We start from the raw sequence: 21309 nt of genomic DNA, 5'->3' as shown, positions 1-21309 counted from the left end.
TCATTGAAAATTATGAACATCAACAGGAAGTTCAGAGAGGAGGAAGTGTTTGTGACTGATTTACAGTGACTTACAGCTCAGAGACCTGAGAGACTCAACAGAGAACTGAACTGATCTGACTGAACATGGACAGATGTGTCATACTGATTCTCATTGTGGGGACAGGTAGCCTACATTATTTACTGAGCAACTGACGAATAATAAATATTTATGATAATTTATAATCTCAAACCCAAATGGCAATAGATTTAGATTAATTTGGTCATTTGTATTTTTGTAAAAAAAATGTTTTTTGATAACTTGGTTTTCACAAATCAAAAGTAGTTAATTAAATTTGCTTAATGTTGACAGGTTTGGTGGATGGAGACAGCATTGAGCCAGATAAAGAGACAGAAAACTTTTTTGAAGAAAGACAAACTGTCAGGCTGAGCTGCTCATATAGTACAAATAGTGAATATGTTGTGCTTTACTGGTACAGACAGTATCCCAACAGAGAACCACAGTATTTATTATATAAAGGAGCAAGATCAAGTTCTGCTGAAGACACATCTGATGATCGCTTTCAGTCGACTACATCACGTACATCCACTGAACTCACTATTACTGATGTACGTCTGTCAGATTCAGCTCTCTATTATTGTGCTCTAAGAGCCCAGTGATACAAAACACGAGACATGTCGTACAAAAACCTGAAGCTCTTTTCACTTTGAAAATATCTAGTGAAAACCACATTCAAACCCATGATCTATACAGACCAGAATGTAATAAAATATGTGGTAACACCTGTGTGAGTTTGAATTAGACAAAAAAATACTTTCAAAATGAGTTCAGATTTTGCATTCTTTGCGGTTCATTTTAAACACAAACACATTCTAAAATATAATTTCATAATTGCTTGTCTTCATGCAGTAAAACAGGGAGCCAGTAGAGGGAAGTCACTTATTATTACTTTATTTAATATTAGTACTCAGGAGTCATTCTTCAAATGACCGTCTCTCAGCAGATCTCCTGTTGAGTTCATGCCTGTGTTGACTCCATACTGATATTAGCTACCACGGCATAAACATACCTGGGTGCACTTTTTAGCAGGACACAAAATACGTACCAATCAGTGCATATCACTGCAGCTTCCAAAAGAAATTAACACAGTTCAGTGGCAGTATTTTTTTCCAGAATTTTTTTTTTTTTTTAAACCTGCATGAAAGGAAGTTGAAATGGCACATTTGCATCCACAAATGCTTTTTTATATCAGTTTAGCATTTGTTAACACTAGGTTTAGGGTTGGATTTGGTGTAGGGCATATTTCCAACATGATAGAGCATTAGCTTTAAGCAACAGACCATAGATATTTATAATTCTGAACCGTTGTAAAACATACCTATATCAACAAAATAAAAATGCCTTCTGGTTCACGTATTGAACTTGTGTTTTAGTGCCACTCAGTGGACATTTCTCAAAAAAAGTGCACAGAGGTATGTATTTTTATGATGTTGGATATTATTGTTTACTGTGTTGGGTTTATTTTCATGACTTTGGCAGTGACGTTGGAGCTTCTTCTCCCACTGACACACAGACTATAGCCATGCCAAAATCTAGGCCTCAAAAAACCAGGTACAGTAGGCCGGGTATAGTGTCCCAAACTTGGAATTTGTGCTCTGCATTTAACCAAGTGCACACAAAGCTACATACATTACATATGGTTTACAAAAGGTCTTTGTAATTTCTTTATACAACAACATTATGTTTGATTTTTAGTCTTGCTTCAATGAAGAATGATACATTATAAAAACCTTTTGGTTTAATGTTGGTGCCCCATAAAGATAAGGGTAAGAATCACTGATATACTGTATATTCTTGTGATCATGGAGAGGATATACACAGAACCTTCTTTTGCTGAGTTTGACATGTTCCTGGATCAATATCTTCGTTGACCCAGGAACAACATTGTGATTAACAACAGTGTTTGGTGCTACTGTATCAGTGTCATTCGTCTATCTTTTCCTCTGATGCATTAGGGTTAGGTGTATAGATATGGCATAAAATTAAAGATATGGTATAAAATTGAATTTTTGAAGCATCAAAGATCATGCCACACAGTGGACAACTTCTGAAATGACAGAACTAAGAGCTTTAACATGAGCATGTTTTTCACTGCTGTTACAGAATGAAACTCTCCAGCAGTGGGTGGAGTTTATTAACACAGAGAGTGTCAACAAGACACTGCGTAAATACTATTTATGTCATCACTGTCTCTCTGAAGACATCATGTTTCTCTATAACTGGATAATAATTCAACTGTATATGGGTAAGATATACGATTTTAAGCAATATGCTTATTATTTAAAAAATCCATTTTCTGTTACACAGTTTTTCTTTTTCTTTTAATAAGGGGCTTTTTCTTTCTCACAGGAAGTTCTTTTGGTGACACAATACAATCGTGGTTTCCAAAAAAACATTATTCTGAGGGTGAAAATATGAATCTGTCCTGTAACTACAGTCTCACTAGTGGCACCAGTGTTACTTTACAGTGGTATCGCCAGTATCTTGGAGAAAAACCAGAGTTTTTACTTTTGGTCACTGAATATTCAAACAAATCTGTGCCTGAACTACGTCTATTTTCAGAAGCTAAAAAAGAAATCAAACGTGTGGATCTGAAGATCTCCTCTGCTGCTGTATCAGACTCTGCTCTGTATTACTGTGCCCTGAGGCCCACAGTGACAGGAAACACTACAACACTGTACAAAAACCTGACATATAGAACTGCATCTGTATTACACAAAACAGCTTCATCCACTGAAACGAAATACTAGTCATTTTAATTCTGAAGTCATTCGAGGTCAGAACGGAACATGAGTCAACATTGTGAGAGACATGAAAGTAAAGCCAGCGTTAAAACACCATATTGTTATGAAATATCACACTGTCACTGAATGACGAAACTTACTGATCAAGTATAAAAAGCGGCCAAGCCTTTATTTACTGTATGTTTTAGTAAAAAAAGTAATACAGGTTAATCAGATGTATGGTGTATGTACAGCCTAAGATTAATAATCGTACATGTAATAGTAATGAAGTGATATACTGTAGTTTAATATACACACAATATACAGTCCTCTTCACAGAGGCTCCTCCCAGCACTGAGTGATCTATGAATTTACTGATGCTTTAACAGATGTAGAAAGAGGAAGAGGATCACAACATCTCGTTTTTAAAGAGGGTGCAATTTCAGTTGTGTATAATGGCACTCTGTAAATGTATTATTGTGATTATAGTTTTCTATATCTGGGGTGAGTAGCATATTAAATAATGATTCTTTTAAAGTATATTTAGAAAGAATTTTCCTTATGTGTGTGTGCATAGTTAGTCATACTGTTTTAATTATATTCCAGGTTGTAATTCTCAATCTCAAGACAAAGTTGATCAACAAAAAGGGATTCAGTTTGCTTTTGAAGGTGATACTGTAACGATCGACTGTACATATCAGACTTCTTATCCAACCCCGACTCTCTTCTGGTACCAACAGAAAGACAGCAGAAATCCCAAACACATGCTGAATAAATTCTCTACATCTGGAAACAGTGAGAAAGAATTCAAGGAGAGATTTCATGCATCTCTCAACAAAACTTCAGTTCCTCTGACGATCCAGGATGTGTGTGTGTCTGACTCTGCTGTGTATTACTGTGCTCTGAGGCCCACAGTGACTCAAACACACTCAACACTCACACAAAAACTCCTACAATGCAATTACATGATCTAATGTTATATTTAATTGCCTTTAAATATGTATTCATTTTCCCTTACTCTTGGTTTCAGTTGATTTTATATTACTCATGCCATTATATTATCCCCATAGACTTGGTTATTTCAATTTAAAACAGTTTTGTGAATGCGTTGGAAGGTGTGAAAGACCAGAAGAGGGCGATATACACCCAACATGAACATTTAATGAACTGTTTATCCTGCTTTTAGAAGATAAAATATAAGTTACTCATATGTTAATCATTTCATTTGCAAAATTTAATTTGTGGTAATAAAGATGACTCAAATGTGTTGTTGATACCCAGGATTTCATGAATCATGAACCATAAAATTTCTTTGTTTTGCAAAACATAAAGGAAGATAAGTTGGTGACCAGGCTGTTTTGGGCCATCGTTGACTTCAACAGCAGGGAAAAAAAAACCTGTGGAAGTTTGTTGAGACTATTTCACTCAAACGCTCTTTACCAGGAAGGATCAACTCAAGGCGAAATAAAACACAAGACAAGTTTTTGGATTTTTAGCTTGCAAGGATTGCGCTGTCAGGAAGTAGGTTTCTCCTTAACCTCCCTTTTTGCATCCAGACGGAAAAAGGCCTTTGCCTCCCTGCCTCCCTGCCTCCTTTTCCTTGCTTTTTGCCTCCGAAGCTCAGGTCAATGTCACTTTATTTGACAAGACCAAAATAAAACAATATTTTCTTCACTCCTTCAAATATATTTATGGAGGCCATGTTTGAAACTAAGAACAAAGAAATTCATACATATTTGAAGTTACTGAGGGTGATTCAGTGACCCAAAATGACAAAGAACAAAGAAATTTCACATTTTGAGGTGACTAAATGATGACAGAAAATTAATCTTTGAGTGAACTATTCCTTTAATGCAGTGTTTTTATCCTCAAGCTGACAGATATAGGTGGAGCTTGTGGAGATCTGAAAAAGAGCACTAAACCTTTGCTTTGTACAGTGCAAACATGACCATCCTTTGCGTTCTGCTTCTGCTACTGATAATTAAAGGTAAGAGCTTACTGATTCTTCAAATAATGTCATAAATCTGTGTTTCATAAATAAGTGCTGTAATAAATTAGTATAAATTAAAAAGATATATATTTTGCAGAGGAGACATTTGCACAGTCAATATCACCGCTGGAAAACCAGACACTTACATCTGAGGGAGAAAAAGTCTCTCTATCCTGTAAATATGATGGAGATGTAAGTAACCTGCACTGGTATCGACAATATCCAGGATCTAAACCGGAGTTCCTCGCATATATTTATCCTCATGGATTAACAAGTGACCCTCTTCCTGATCGTATCATACCTCAAGTTGATAAAAACAACAATCTTGTGAGCCTGGAGATCTCCTCTGTTAAAGTGACAGACTCTGCTCTGTATTACTGTACCCTGACGCCCACAGTGACAGGAAACACATCAACACTGTACAAAAACCTCCTGAACAATAAACCTCAAAAACTAAGTGTTGTTTGAAAAATATCTTTTGATCATAAGGCTGTTCAGACAGTGGTGATGAGAAAGCAATCTAATAAAAAATAACAAAAAAAGAAATGCATCCATAAATGCTGAAATTTCTAACATACACATAAGAAAGAAATTGCCAAATAATTTAAGAAAAGAAAAACCTTTTTTTTGCTAAAACTTTACTTTATGGTCCGTTTCTTTTTATTAACTTAATAAAGAGATAATAAGTTGCTTATTATCATGTGTGACTAGTATAGCTGTTTATTATTACTCATTAGGCACATACTATTACTGATTTATTCTGTAAGACCATCTTTAAGTTCCCTTGAACTCTTGGTTAATAGTGAGTATATGATAACACTTTCAATGTCTTAGACAGACAGACCCTGGTCCTCATACTGTGTTGAGTGTGTTGTGTGTAAGTGTTAGGGTTAGTTTGAGCTGGAAGGGTTTGTTTATGCATCACATTTCTCCATCATGAATCTTTTCGCACACTGCACTGAACAGCTCATAATAACATACTGGCAGGGTTTACAAACCCTATTTTTCTAAACCGATAATGAAGCTCCATCTGGAATTTTGTACTTTCAGTGTTTATTTTAAAATCTTTATTACTGTGCTCTGAGTTTTTCAGAGATCAGCAGAGATCGGAGAGTAATATATTCTTTCAAAATGTGTTACTAGAGGGAGGTGGAGCTCTAAAGATATTGTGCTCCACATAAATTCATTGTGATCTTGTTAAAACTCTTCAGTGTCTGCTGCGGAGCTCGTTTCAGCTGCATTAGTGACAATGGTACGCCATTCTGTTATTCTGCTATTTGTCTTTACATGTAAGTATTTCATATTAATTTCATTATTCTGACTGATCATAATGTAAGGAATTTTTATCAAGGTGATAATACTGTTAAAATATCACGGATCACACTTAATTTAATCTAAATACACTTTCATAATTTTTTTTCAGGTACTGTGTATGGAAATGAAATCAAACCCACTAAAACTGTGGACTTTGCTGTTGGGGGTTCAAGTGCTACATTATCCTGCAGTTATTCATCCGCACAAAATTTATTCTGGTACCGACAGTTTCCCGGGTCAGCTCCTGAATTTCTTGTAATTCTCTTTTATGGCGCAAAAGACGCAAAGAAGTCTGATGTAGATCCTAGATTTACAGCGAAACCCAACAAAGAAAAGGAAAACCACGTGGATCTGGAGATCTCCTCTGTTAAAGTGACAGACTCTGCTCTGTATTACTGTGCCCTGACGCCCACAGTGACAGGAAACACATCAACACTGTACAAAAACCTGACACGTCAGGGAAATATATTTATAGGAAATTTATGAGAAAATACTTAAATGCCTAATAAGATGGCTGTTTTTTAAGATGTTACTATACATGATTAAATTCAAGTGTGATCATCAAATCTTGAATTACATGCAGACCTCTGTATTATATCTGGGCGTTTTTTTCACAGTTAGAGGAGCCACACATTTGAGCATTTTAAGTGCAAATTCATGATTATTGTAGGATGAAAAATGTCAGTGTAAAATATTGTGGCAGAAATCACTCATTCACATGCACAAATGTGTTCAATAAATAATCAAAGTACATCATCTTCAGATCATTTACTACAAGGAAGATTAAAAAATAGGTGCATGATATTGGTATATCCAGTAACTGAATGTCTTTACAATACAGAGATGACTAACTTGATTCAAATGTGTTCTAAAACATTTTCAGGCTTATTCTAATTTAGCGAAAAAATGGTTTCCAACATTTTTTTAACAATGTCAAACTTCATCCACAGGGGTCAGCATCACTCTCTCCATGTATGAGCATGTGACGTGACAACACAAACATAAAGCAATAATCTGTGAGATGAACACATCTTCTCAACGTTTTGGAGAACACAGCTGATTTAATGTTTGTTTATAGAACAACTATGTTTAGATTTGTCTTCCCTGTGTTTTATAGTACAGTATGATGGTAAACACAGACTCTCACACACACACACACACACACACACACTGAAGACACACCTCTTCTGTAAGCACTAAACTAATACATTAGAACTGGAGCACAGAGAACATTAAAACACTGATCTGACCTAGTAAACATGGTAAAACACCTGACTGCCTTCTACTGATGTACAATAGAAAAACTGTAAGTGTAAGAATTTTGTGCAGATTGTCTAGTTTTTATATATATCTTTGCTTTAGGTATGATGACTGTAGACTATATCAGGCCAATTAAAGAAACTAGTGTCATGAAGGAAGACGAGTCTGTGACTCTCAGCTGCTCATATGATACAAGCAGCAGATATGTTGTACTTTATTAGTACAGACACTACTCTAATGGAAAAACTCAGTATTTAATGTGGAAAGAGGCACGAACATATAGAAGTACTGGGACTCCAGCTGAGCTTGGCTTTCAGTCGACTACATCAGAAACATCCACTGAACTCATTATTACTGGTGTAACTCTCTCAGATTCAGCTCTCTATTATTGTGCTCTAAGAGTTGTAGCCCAGTGATACAAAGTCTATGTGAAGCCGTACAAAAACTTTAATACATTTTTCACTTTGATCTCAAGCCACATCAAACCATGATTTATAATTCACACAATTTGTTTACACTTGTGGAAACATCTCGGGTTACAGCTGAAATTGACTTCTCCTGCATATTTAAATATGCGAGAACAATGTTAGAACAACTTTATTAAAGAGAAGCTGAAACAAGTGAACTGTAGATTTTAACAACTTATTTTAATTCAACAGTCATTATGATAAAAATAAATAAAATAATAAAATGCCTAAAAAGGTTTTCAAAAGGCAAAAAATGGTTAAAAGGGTTTATTTAAATATTTAAAAATTATATGTATCTTTTAATAATAATAATAGAAAGAAAACAGGGTTCACACACAGTATATAGCAGTAATGAGCTAGGCCCAGAGAAAAACTAAAATAAAGCTTTTGCATTGAAGTTTCAAAGAGGAGGGACTCAGATCTGACTCGATGTAGTTATGTCTGACAGGAATGATTCAGTCTGACTCTTCTCAGAGTGAACACAATGAATCTTCATTCAGTTATTCTGTTCTGTGTCTCAACCGGTATGTATATTTGTTTGGACGATTATTTGGTTGATTTTACAAAGAAGAAATTAACAAAACAATTGTACCTCTTATTTTTCAGGTGTTGTCTTTGGAAATGTCATCACACCAAACAAAACAGATGTTTTTGCTGAGGATGGTTCAAATGTTACATTATCCTGTAGTTTTACTGACTCTATCAATACAGATTATATCCACTGGTATAAAGAGAGTTGGACTCAAGTTATGGGTTCAAGTCTTACCTGCCTGAATGTGACTGAGGTACCTTTGATCAAGATATCTAACCTCCAGCTGTGCTCTGGGAGTGTGTTAACTTTTTTTGAGTCCTGTCACTCACTTTACATGACACTGTTTGTTTTTGTGATACTTGCAATTAACCATAAGAGAGCAGTAGGTACTCTATTATACTTTAAGAAAACGGCAGCTCTCCCACTCACTAATTTATCTTCAAGATTTATTCAGCATAAACACAGTCATGTTACACAGGCAGAGGAATGTGTTTTTTCACACACTTGGTATGCATGACTTTTTTACGACTTTTGAACAGTCATAATAAATGATTGCAAAATGTAACATTAGTTATGAAATACAAATTAGTTATGAAACACAAATTATATATAATATACAATACAGCATAAGTGAAAGTGAATAGAAGAATAGAATAGAAGCATTAACAGTATGTCCAGATATTATATTTCACATGCTCAAACCACTCTTTTGTAATCTGGCCATGTAATCTGTATTCTCCTCTCTTTAACAGCTGGATGAACTTTATTGTTAAAATGTTTAACCTGGGAAACACTAAAGTTCAACTTGACTATAATTCAGTTGTAATAATAGCAAGAAACCAATATCTTTTTAACAGAGGTTTGTTTTGTTTCCACAAACTCCACCTAAAAGTCTAAACATGAAAGAAAAACAATTTTTTTTTTACTCAGTTCCAATTTAAAACAGATCATGTGGTTGAGGAATATATTTCTATTTGCACTACTTAGTCTTGATATGTATTTCTACAAAATTTTAAGCATTTAGATACATTTTGAATATGTGTATAGATTGTTTGCTAATATGGATTTTACATTTATGATGCACATTAAAAATTATATTAACCTTACACAATGCAGATGTGCAGAAGACAAAGCTGATCAGCCAGACAAACATCTGTTGAAGGCAATTCAGTGATGTTACTTTACACATTATACATATGACTTTATACTTTATCATGCCTTGATTTTTAATTATTTAATTAACACAGAAAGCTCAGACTTTGCTTAGACAAAAGTCTTGTCACTTAACAGAAATAATGTACAGTAAAGAACATAAAGTCATTGTGCAGTGGAAAAATAATTAATATACATACATCCATACGTCTCAGCAATGACTCAAATAACTTTATTAATAAAGTTAAACTTTTAATTAATAAAGTCATCTGGAATGGCAAAGAAAGCATTCATGCAGGACTCCCAGAGTTCATCAAGATTCTTTGGTTTAACACTGATGGATATAAAAATGTGTTTTACATAATTCTAGACTGTTGTTAGTCGAACCCAAAATGACATTCAAAATGTCATTCTCTGAAATCTCTGATGCAGAACAAATTCTAAAACACTAAACATTAAAACACTTTTCCATTTCACTGCTGCCATATTATTTTAATTAAAGGCACATCTTGGCAAAAAGTGGTCATTTATTACAATAGGTCAACTTTATATTGTTCTTTACTAATTTTGGATTATTTGTTTGATACGGTTGTAAAAATTGCTTGTGATTAGATCTTCTCTTCTCAACATCTGAATTGAGCTACAGTGTATAGTACAAAGGAGGATGGACTAAATATTGTGTCTGATGGAATCAATTCACTCTGATTCTTCTCAGAGTGAACACTTGTATAATAAATCTTCTTTCAGTCATTCTGCTCTGTGTCTCAGCTGGTATGTATTTATTTGCACAATTGTTAATTTTTCTGTTAATTCTGTAAGAGTTGTTAATTTTACTTATAAAGTTACTAATTAACTTGTAATTTTCACCTGTTGTCTTTGGAAATGTCATCAAACCAGACCAACCAGATGTTTTTGCAGAGGAAGGTTCAAATGTTACATTATCCTGTAGTTTTACTGCTTCTGGAGGTGCAGAAAATCTCTACTGGTACCGTCAGTATGGAAGATCAAAACCTGAATTTCTTGTACTCACCTATGGTTTAAAAGGGCATTACAAAGCCAGGATTGTTAATTACATAAAATCCAAACAAAAAGAGCCTAGTTTAAGTTCTAAAACATTATCATGTGTAATTTATTGCTGGTATAATGTGCCACAAGATGGCAGTGTTCTCAGAGATTCAAAAGGAACTGCAGCAATGAACAACATAATTGAACTTATATATACAGCGACATTGTGGCTCAGAGTCAGAGAGGAAGGACTCAGTGTTTACAGATCTGACATGATATAATCATATCTGACAGAGAAACGATTCAATCTGACTCTCCTCAAAGTGAACACAATCAATGGATCTTCATTCAGTTATTCTTTTCTGTGCCTCAGCAGGTGTGTATTTATTTGGTTAAGTATGATTTTTTTTTAAACAGTTGCAAAGTTTTTTAAAAAGTTACGAATGTACTTAAATTATTATTATTTTTTTCAGCTGCTGCATTTGGAAATGTTTATGAGGAGGGTTTGAATGTTACATTGCCCTGTGATCGTTCACCCTCAACTACAGATAATATCCACTGGTACCGTCAGTATGAAAGATCAAAACCTGAATTTCTTGTACTCACCTACAGCACTGCAAAAGAAGCTCAGCCGTCTGATGTAGATCCAAGATTTACTGTTAAAGTTCGAAAAGGAGAACAAATCCATGTGGATCTGATCATCTCCTCTGCTGCTGTATCAGACTCTGCTCTGTATTACTGTGCTCTGAGGCCCACAGTGACAGGAAACACATCAGCTCTCTACAAAAACCTGGTACAATGAGAGATGAGAGAGAAACAAAGAGATAGAGATGAATACAGAGAAAAAGAAGCTGTAACTGTCAATTATGAACAACAACAAAAACAAGTACAACCAAAACCAAAAGGTGCACACAGATCCCCATGAAGCTGCTCTATAACACCTTTAATTCAGTCAACTGTCAAACAATAAAATATATTATATATATATATATGACATTTTGTATAAATAATGCAGGTTGATGCCACAGGATGGCAGTGTTTAAACACCTTCATATGAAGATACTGCTCCCATTCTATAAGATAAATATCGCTATACTACAAAATTATGTTATAATATTGTTCAAATTGTACTGAAAATGCAGCAATCATGAATATTTGCACCTTTACAAACCTAATAAATTCAGAAGTTGTGGATGTATATCAATGTAATATGTGCAGTACATTTCACTGCCTTCTTTATGTTGGCACTTAAGTTGATTTAAATTTTTTTATATATTAATGTGCTTGTTGGCTGCAACTCCCGTTTAAAACGTTATATCCACAATGTTCTTTAACTCTCTAATTAAATACTGTAATTAACTGACACAGTTTAATGAAAATTATGAACAGCAACAGGAAGTTCAGAGAGAGGACGTTCTTGTGTGTTTCTGACTCGTCTGCAGTGACTTACAGCTCAGAGACCTGAGAGACTCAACAGAGAACTGAACTGATCTGACTGAACATGGACAGATGTGTCATACTGATTCTCATTGTGGGGACAGGTAGCCTGCATTATTTACTGAGCAACTGGAAAATTATATTTATGGTCATTTAAAATCTTGAACCCAATGGCTATTTTTGTAAAACATGATATGAAGTTTTTACAAATTAGAATCATTTATATATGTGCTTAATGTTGACAGGTTTGGTGGATGGAGACAGCATTGATCCAAATAAAGGGACAGATAAAATCTCTGAAGAAAGACAAACTGTCAAGCTGAGCTGCTCATATAGTACAAATAGTGATTATGTTCGGCTTTACTGGTACAGACAGAATCCTAAAAGAGAACCACAGTATTTATTACTCAAAGGTGCCCGATCACGTTTTGATTCACACACATCTGATGATCGTTTTCATTCGACTGCATCAGAAACATCCACTGAACTCACTATTACTGATGTACGTCTCTCAGATTCAGCTCTCTATTATTGTGCTCTAAGAGCCCAGTGATACAAAACATGAGACATGTCGTACAAAAACCTGAAGCTCTTTTCACTTTGAAAATATCTAGTGAAAACCACAATCAAACCCATGATCTATACAGACCTGAATGTAATAAAATATTTGGTAACACCTGTGTGAGTTTGAATTAGACATAAAAAATACTTTCAAAATGAGTTCAGATATTGCATTCTTTGTGGTTCCTTTTATACACAAAATGGGTTCTAAAACATAATTTTTTATAATTGCTTGTCTTCATGCAGTAAAACTTGGAGCCAGTAGAGGGAAGTCAATTTGAGAAGTATTGAGATTTCTGTCTATTTATATATTTGGACTTAAATGACGGAGTCTCTCAGCACTCTGTTGAGTATCCAACAACCCCCATACTGATATTAGCTATTATGATATTAGTGATATCACGCAGAGCCTGAAAACAGCCAGACCTTCTTTGGAAGTGTATCTTGCAAGCTGGGGGCTATTTTCACTGGGCCTGCTGCGGCTATGGTACCTCCTTGATTATTATTATTATTGGAATGGGAGCATAGTTTCTAATCATATTGGCCTAGAAAATAACAATTTGCAATTATTAATTATTAATTTGCAATTATAATGAAAGAGGACACTAATGTGAAGTTGAAACCCAGGATTTCATGAATCATAAGCCATACAGTTTCTTTGTTCTGCAGAACACAAAGGAAGATATTTTGAAAAGAGAAATTGTGCCCAGGCTGTTTTGAGTTATCATTATTAGGAAAAAAAACCTAAACAATGGAAGTCAATGGTGACCCAAAACAGCCTAGGCACAATTTCTTTTTTCAAAATATCTTCCTTTGTGTTTGGCAGAACAAAGAAATTCATACAGATTTGCATCTACTTGAGGGTGACTAAATGATGAAGAAATTTCATTTTTGGGTGAACTATTCCTTTAATGCAGTGTTTTTATCCTCATGCTGACAGATATAGGTGGAGCTTGTGGAGATCTGAAAAAGAGCACTAAACCTTTGCTTTGTACAGTGCAAACATGACCATCCTTTGTGTTCTGCTTCTGCTACTGATAATTAAAGGTAAGAGCTTACTGATTCTTCAAATAATGTCATAAATCTGGAGTTTTATACAGTGTTTAAATCTCTTTTTTATGCTGTTGAACACTGAATTCATTGTAGTGCTGTAATAAATTAGTATAAATTAAAAAGATATATATTTTGCAGAGGAGACATTTGCACAGTCAATATCACCGCTGGAAAACCAGACACTTACATCTGAGGGAGAAAAAGTCTCTCTATCCTGTAAATATGATGGAGGTGTAAATAACCTGCACTGGTATCGACAATATCCAGGATCTAAACCGGAGTTCCTCGCATATATTTATCCTCATGGAACAACAAGTGAGCCTCTTCCTGATCGTATCAAACCTCAAGTTGATAAAAACAACAATCTTGTGAGCCTGGAGATCTCCTCTGTTAAAGTGACAGACTCTGCTCTGTATTACTGTGCCCTGACGCCCACAGTGACAGGAAACACATCAACACTGTACAAAAACCTCCTGAACAATAAAACTCAAAAACTAAGTGCAGAAATTTCTAACACACACATAAGAAAGGAATAGCTAAATAAATAAAAAAGAAATGCATGTAAGCAAAGAAAAGCCAAACAGAATACAACTTTTTTGCTGAAACTTTACTTTATGGTCCTTTTCTTTTTATTAACTTAATAAAGAGATAATAAGTTGCTTATTATCATGCGTGACTAGTATAGCTGTTTATTATTACTCATTAGGCACATACTATTACTGATTTATTCTGTAAGGCCATCTTTCAGTTCCCTTGAACTCTTGGTTAATAGTGAGTATATGATAACACTTTCAATGTCTGTCTTAGACAGACAGACCCTGGTCCTCATACTGTGTTGAGTGTGTTGTGTGTAAGTGTTAGGGTTAGTTTGAGCTGGAAAGGTTTGTTTATGCATCACATTTCTGCATCATGAATCTTTTCAAACACTGCACTGAGCAGCTCATAATAACATACTGGCAGGGTTTACAAACCCTATTTTTCTAAACCGATCATGAAGCTCCATCTGGAATTTTGTACTTTCAGTGTTTATTTTAAAATCTTTATTACTGTATTACTGTGCTCTGAGTTTTTCAGAGATCAGCAGAGACTGGAGAGTAATATATTCTTTCAAAATGTGTTACTAGAGGAGGTGGAGCTCTAAAGATATTGTGCTCCACATAAATTCATTGTGATCTTGTTAAAACTCTTCAGTGTCTGCTGCGGAGCTCGTTTTCAGCTGCATTAGTGACAATGGTACGCCATTCTGTTATTCTGCTATTTGTCTTTACATGTAAGTATTTCATATTAATTTCATTATTCTGACTGATCCTAATGTAAGGACTTTTTATCAAGGTGATAATACTGTTAAAATATCACTGATCACACTTGATTTAATCTAAATACACTTTCATATTTTTTTCAGGTACTGTGTATGGAAATGAAATCAAACCAACTAAAACTGAGGAGTTTGCTGTTGAGGGTTCAAGTGCTACATTATCCTGCAGTTATTCATCCGCACAAAATTTATTCTGGTACCGACAGTTTCCGGGTCAGCTCCTGAATTTCTTGTAATTCTCTTTTATGGCGCAAAAGACGCAAAGAAGTCTGATGTAGATCCTAGATTTACAGGTAAACCTAACAAAGAAAAGCAAAACCACGTGGATCTGGAGATCTCCTCTGTTAAAGTGACAGACTCTGCTCTGTATTACTGTGCCCTGACGCCCACAGTGACAGGAAACACAACAACACTGTACAAAACCTGACACGTCTGGGAAATATATTTACAGGAGATGTATGAGAAAATACTTAATGAGCATTTTAAGTGCAAATGCATGATTATTGTAGGATGAAAAATGTCAGTGTAAAATATTGTGGCAGAAATCACTCATTCACATGCACAAATGTGTTCAATATATAATCAAAGTACATCATCATCATCTTCAGATCCAGATTTATTACAAGGAAGATTAAAAAATAGGTCAATGATATTGGTATATCCAGTAACTGAATGTCTTTACAATACAGAGATGACTAACTTGATTCAAATGTGTTCTAAAACATTTTCAGGCTTATTCTAATTTTGTGAAAAATTGTTTTTTAACAATGTCAAACTTCATCCACAGGGGGTCAGCATCACTCTCTCCATGTATGAGCATGTGACGTGACAACAACAAACATAAAGTAATAACCTGTGAGATGAACACAGTTTTGGAGAGCACAGCTGAGTTAATGTTTCTTTATAGATCAACTATGTTTAGATGGGCTTTGTCTTCCCTGTGTTTTATAGTACAGTATGAGGGAAAACACAGACACACACACACACACACACACACACACACACACACACACACACACACACTGAAGACACACCTCTTCTGTAAGCACTAAACTAATACATTAGAACTGGAGCACAGAGAACATTAAAACACTGATCTGACCTAGTAAACATGGTAAAACACCTGACTGCCTTCTACTGATGTACAATAGAAAAACTGTAAGTGTAAGAATTTTGTGCAGATTGTCTAGTTTTCATATATATCTTTGCTTTAGGTATGATGATTGCAGACCATATCAGGCCAATTAAAGAAACTAGTGTCATGAAGGAAGACGAGTCTGTGACCCTCAGCTGCTCATATGATACAAGCAGCAGTTATGTTAGACTTTATTGGTACAGAGAATGGAGAAACTCAGTATTTAATGTGGAAAGAAGCTCGGGCATGGAGTGATAGAGGGACTCCAGCTGATCCTCGCTTTCAGTCGACTACATCAGAAACATCCACTGAACTCATTATTACTGGTGTAACTCTCTCAGATTCAGCTCTCTATTATTGTGCTCTAAGAGTTGGAGCCCAGTGATACAAAGTCTATGTACAAATTATTGTATAAATTTTTCACTTTGATCTCAAGCCATATCAAACAATGACCCATAATTCACACAATTTAATTCTCCTGCATAATTACATATGTGAGAACAATGTTAGAACAACTTTATTGAAAAGTTATTTAAATATTATTTAATTAAATTTAAAAATTATTTAAACATTTAAAAATTATCTGTATCTTTTAATTAAAGAAAGAAAACAGGGTTCACACACAGTATATAGCAGTAATGAGCTAGGCCCAGAGAAAAACTAAAATAAAGCTTTTGCATTGAAGTTTCAAAGAGGAGGGACTCAGATCTGACTCGATGTAGTTATGTCTGACAGGAATGATTCAGTCTGACTCTTCTCAGAGTGAACACAATGAATCTTCATTCAGTTATTCTGTTCTGTGTCTCAACCGGTATGTATATTTATTTGGACGATTATTTTGTTGATTTTACAAAGAAGAAATTAACAAAACAACCGTGCTTCTTTTTTTTCAGGTGTTGTCTTTGGAAATGTCATCACACCAAACAAAACAGATGTTTTTGCTGAGGAAGGTTCAAATGTTACATTATCCTGTAGTTTTACTGATGCTAGCACTACAGATTATATCCACTGGTACCGTCAGTATGGAAGATCAAAACCTGAATTTCTTGTACTCACCTACGACACTGTAAAAGAAGCTCAGCGCTCTGATGTAGATCCAAGATTCTCTGTTAATGTGACAAAAAAGGAACATGTGGATCTGATCATCTCCTCTGCTGCTGTATCAGACTCTGCTCTGTATTACTGTGCTCTGAGGCCCACAGTGACAGGAAACACATCAGCTCTATACAAAAACCTGCTACAATGAGAGATGAGAGTGGGAATATGTTCTAAAACATTATCATGTGTAATTTATTGCTGGTATAATGTGCCACAAGATGGCAGTGTTCTCAGAGATTCAAAAGGAACTGCAGCAATGAACAACATAATTGAACTTATATATACAGCTACATTGTGGCTCAGAGTCAGAGAGGAAGGACTCAGAGTCATAATCATATAATCATATCTGACAGAGAAAGGATTCAATCTGACTCTCCTCAAAGTGAACACAATCAATGGATCTTCATTCAGTTATTCTTTTCTGTGCCTCAGCAGGTGTGTATTTATTTGGTTAAGTATGATTTTTTTAAACAGTTGCAAAGGTTTTTAAAAGTATACGTACAAATGTACGTTAATTTATTTATTTATTTTTTTACTTTTCAGCTGCTGCATTTGGAAATGTTTATGAGGAGGGTTTGAATGTTACATTGCCCTGTGATCGTTCACCCTCAACTTCAGATGATATCTACTGGTATCGTCAGTATGAAAGATCAAAACCTGAATTTCTTGTACTCACCTACAGCACTGCAAAAGAAACTCAGTCTGATGTAGATCCAAGATTTACTGTTAAAGTTCGAAAAGGAGAAAAAATCCATGTGGATCTGATCATCTCCTCTGCTGCTGTATCAGACTCTGCTCTGTATTACTGTGCTCTGAGGCCCACAGTGACAGGAAACACTACAACACTGTACAAAAACCTGCTACAATAAGAGATGAGAGAGAAACACAGAGACAGAGATGAATACAGAGAAAAAGAAGCTGTATCTGTCAATTATGAACAACAACAAAAAACAAGTACAACCAAAACCAAAAGGTGCACACAGATCCACATGAAGCCGCTTTTTGCCACCTTTAATCATATTATAGTGATTATAACACCCAGTCAACTGTCAAACAATAAAATATATTATATATATATATATGACATTTTGTATAAATAATGCAGGTTGATGCCACAGGATGGCAGTGTTTAAACACCTTCATATGAAGATACTGCTCCCATTCTATAAGATAAATATCACTATACTACAAAAATTATGTTATAATATTGTACAAATTATACTGAAAATGCAGCAATCATGAATATTTGCACCTTTACAAACCTAATAAATTCAGAAGTTGTGGATGTATATCAATGTAATATGTGCAGTACATTTCACTGGCTTCTTTATATTAATTTTTATTTAAAATTTTTATATATATTAATATGCTTGTTAGCTGCAACTCCCACTAATTTAAAACGTTTTATCCACAATGTTCTCTAACTCTCTAATTAAATACTGTAATTAACTGACACAGTTTTTAATGAAAATTATGAACAGCAACAGGAAGTTCAGAGAGAGGTTCTTGTGTATTTCTGACTCGTCTGCAGTGACTTACAGCTCAGAGACCTGAGAGACTCAACAGAGAACTGAACTGATCTGACTGAACATGGACAGATGTGTCATACTGATTCTCATTGTGGGAACAGGTAGCCTACATTATTTACTGAGCAACTGGAAAAGCTTCTCCACCCTTCCTCCGACCTTGGTTTCCAAATGAAATCTCTCATCTGAAAATAGAAATTTGGACTTCTGTGTTGATCCTAGCGCTTAAGAAAGTTTTCTCACCTCTTGGCCAGAGTCATTTTACAAAGAAAGTTTGTAAACTTTGCTACTTAGAGTCGCTTTCCTTGATCAAGTGCTTATACGTCAATTTATTGAATGGGTCATAATTGTAGTACACGCTCGTTTATTGAAATGCTAACCTAATGCTACGTTCCAAACAACTCGGATGTAATATTATATTCTATGAACCTGCATTCGTCGCAGATTGCAACATGCCGTGTTTCTGATTGGGTGTATTCGCATGATGCGCGCGTCTTCACGACTTCACGTAGAGAGGATCGGGAAAATAATAACAACTTTAATTCTGCTCTGCATCTTACACAAACCTACTGTATTCCGCCAGAGAGGACTATGGCTACAAAACATCGTCATTTGGGTTACCTTTGGTACTGCATTTGACATTTTTGCAATAAATAAATGATTGTAATTGCATTTATCTGTCATGTTTTTTATAGGTAGTAACTATTCAAATATTGTTAAATGCTATGTTGCTACTAAAATGGTTATTTTCCTGCATATTTCGGTCAAATGTGTTTTTATATCCTTTTATATTTGGTATAAAATGGGTAGGTTTAGGTTTGGGGGTAGGTTAAGGGGTCTAAAAATCTAAATCGCTTATTGACAAAACTATAAAAATGCACTGATACGACTATCTCAATTATATAAAAGATTTTTTTACATTTTTAAACAAATAAAATAAAATACGTAGCAATTTGTACATTTTTGAAATATGTCTAAGTTGTATGTTTTAGCGTAAGTAAAACATACAAAAATGTACGTTTTATGCTTGTCAGTGTTACGTATTCATACCTACCAATAAACATGAGATCAGGCTGGTCAGCACCACTCCATTTAGCAATAAATAAATAAATAAACTGATACAAAGTATCACTAAAAATATATTTCTCCAAGTAACGTTTTATAAAGCAACCGTGTTCAATGATAAAATGATAGATGAATTTGCATTTTGCTATGTGCTAAGCAAGGGAGGTTTATATCTGTGGGGTATTTTAGAGACGTGTCATTTAAGCTTACTTATTTACTTTAAACATATGTTCATGGGTATAGCCAATGAATAAACAGCCTCATAACACACAGAGGGATAAGTACAGTGAGGATCAAGCATTTGTTAAAAAATTAAATAAAATAAAACCACTATCTTTATAAAGAATTGTTTAACAAAATAATATCATGATTAGCCACTTCATTCCTTCAATGTAATTTAAAACCAGAAGCATTTACACTTCGAAACATTAATGTTCATGTTATTGTGTGTGTGTGTGTTTTTGACAATTTAATGTGTGTATAATAAATGTGTTTAATAAATACCAAAAATCCTTTCAGTGAAAGCTTTCCTCTAAGCAGTGGCAAAAACATGAGAAGCAGCAGTTGGTATCATCATACAGAAATCAGGAAGTTCCTGTGTGTTTGAGTGAAACTGCAGAGACTCACAGTAACACAGATGTACGGCTCACAACACAGACAACATTAACACACACGATCTGACCTGTCAAGATGAAAAAACACCTGCTGCTGATTTTTATTATGACTTCAGGTGTGACTTTTTTTTTTATCCGTTACAGTGGTATTCACATTTAAACACATTCAGACACATTCAAATTAGTTTTGTGTTACTTGAATATCTTGTTTGCTTGTTGATTGTTTTAGGTGTGATGACTGCAGACCAGATTCGACCAAACCAAGAAACTAGTGTCATGAAGGAAGATGAGTCTGTGACCCTCAGCTGCTCATATGATACAAGCGGCAGTTATGTTTATCTGTACTGGTACAGACAGTATCCTGACGGAGAGCTTCACTATTTAATATTTGAGCCTGCGCGATCAGCTACTGTAAGAGGGACACCTGATGATCCTCGCTTTCGGTCGACTACATCACACACATCCACTGAACTCATTATTACTGGTGTAACTCTCTCAGATTCAGCTCTCTATTATTGTGCTCTAAGAGTTGGAGCCCAGTGATACAAAGTCTATGTGAAGCCGTACAAAAACTCAAATTCATTTTCCCTTTGATGTTAAGCCATATCAAACCCACAATCTATAAATCACACTATTTAATTTAATAATAATAATAATGTGGAAGCACACCTGTGTGCGGTTACTGAAAATGTAATAAAAAGGAAACCCAATACTTCCTGAGTAACATTTTAGAATAACATCTTAACTCTTCTCTTCACGAAAGTGAAAGTAGTGCAAAATAAAATGTTTTATTCCTTATTTATTCTAATCAGTTACAGTTTGCAACTTCTGTTAGAAAATATAACAGTTAAATCAAAATGGTTTAAACAATAAAATTGTTAAACTTATTAAACAAAGGAGGCATCATCCTTCAAAATATGAAGAACCTAAAATAGCAAAGAGAAACAAAACTATACAGTAAGAAAAAACTTTTTTTTTTTTTTTTTTTTTTTTTATCTTAAA

At 34.7% G+C, this 21309-nt stretch overlaps 1 pseudogene and 5 gene segments (V, D, J or C); all 6 read left to right on the top strand.

The window, feature by feature from the left end:
• Positions 1–2180: 2180 nt before the first annotated feature.
• Positions 2181–3107, top strand: LOC122358296. The segment is given in 2 exon segments: positions 2181–2305; positions 2410–3107. Coding segments are annotated over 2 exon segments (441 nt in total).
• A 2897-nt stretch (positions 3108–6004) lies between these two features.
• Positions 6005–6710, top strand: LOC122358355. The segment is given in 2 exon segments: positions 6005–6062; positions 6197–6710. Coding segments are annotated over 2 exon segments (417 nt in total).
• A 6692-nt stretch (positions 6711–13402) lies between these two features.
• Positions 13403–16389, top strand: LOC122327179. The segment is given in 5 exon segments: positions 13403–13548; positions 13693–14052; positions 14957–15019; positions 15127–15162; positions 16208–16389. Coding segments are annotated over 5 exon segments (684 nt in total).
• On the top strand, positions 14785–15409 carry LOC122358389 (annotated as a pseudogene).
• A 336-nt stretch (positions 16390–16725) lies between the features above and the next one.
• Positions 16726–17250, top strand: LOC122327166. The segment is given in 2 exon segments: positions 16726–16815; positions 16898–17250. Coding segments are annotated over 2 exon segments (393 nt in total).
• Positions 17251–17416: 166 nt separating this feature from the next.
• LOC122358400 lies at positions 17417–18049 on the top strand. The segment is given in 2 exon segments: positions 17417–17537; positions 17646–18049. Coding segments are annotated over 2 exon segments (366 nt in total).
• The last annotated feature ends 3260 nt before the right edge of the window (positions 18050–21309 follow it).

The sequence above is a fragment of the Puntigrus tetrazona genome, chromosome 2 (genome assembly GCF_018831695.1).
Source record: "Puntigrus tetrazona isolate hp1 chromosome 2, ASM1883169v1, whole genome shotgun sequence".
NCBI classification, from domain to species: domain Eukaryota; kingdom Metazoa; phylum Chordata; class Actinopteri; order Cypriniformes; family Cyprinidae; genus Puntigrus; species Puntigrus tetrazona.
This window is presented reverse-complemented; position numbering and strand designations above follow the sequence as displayed.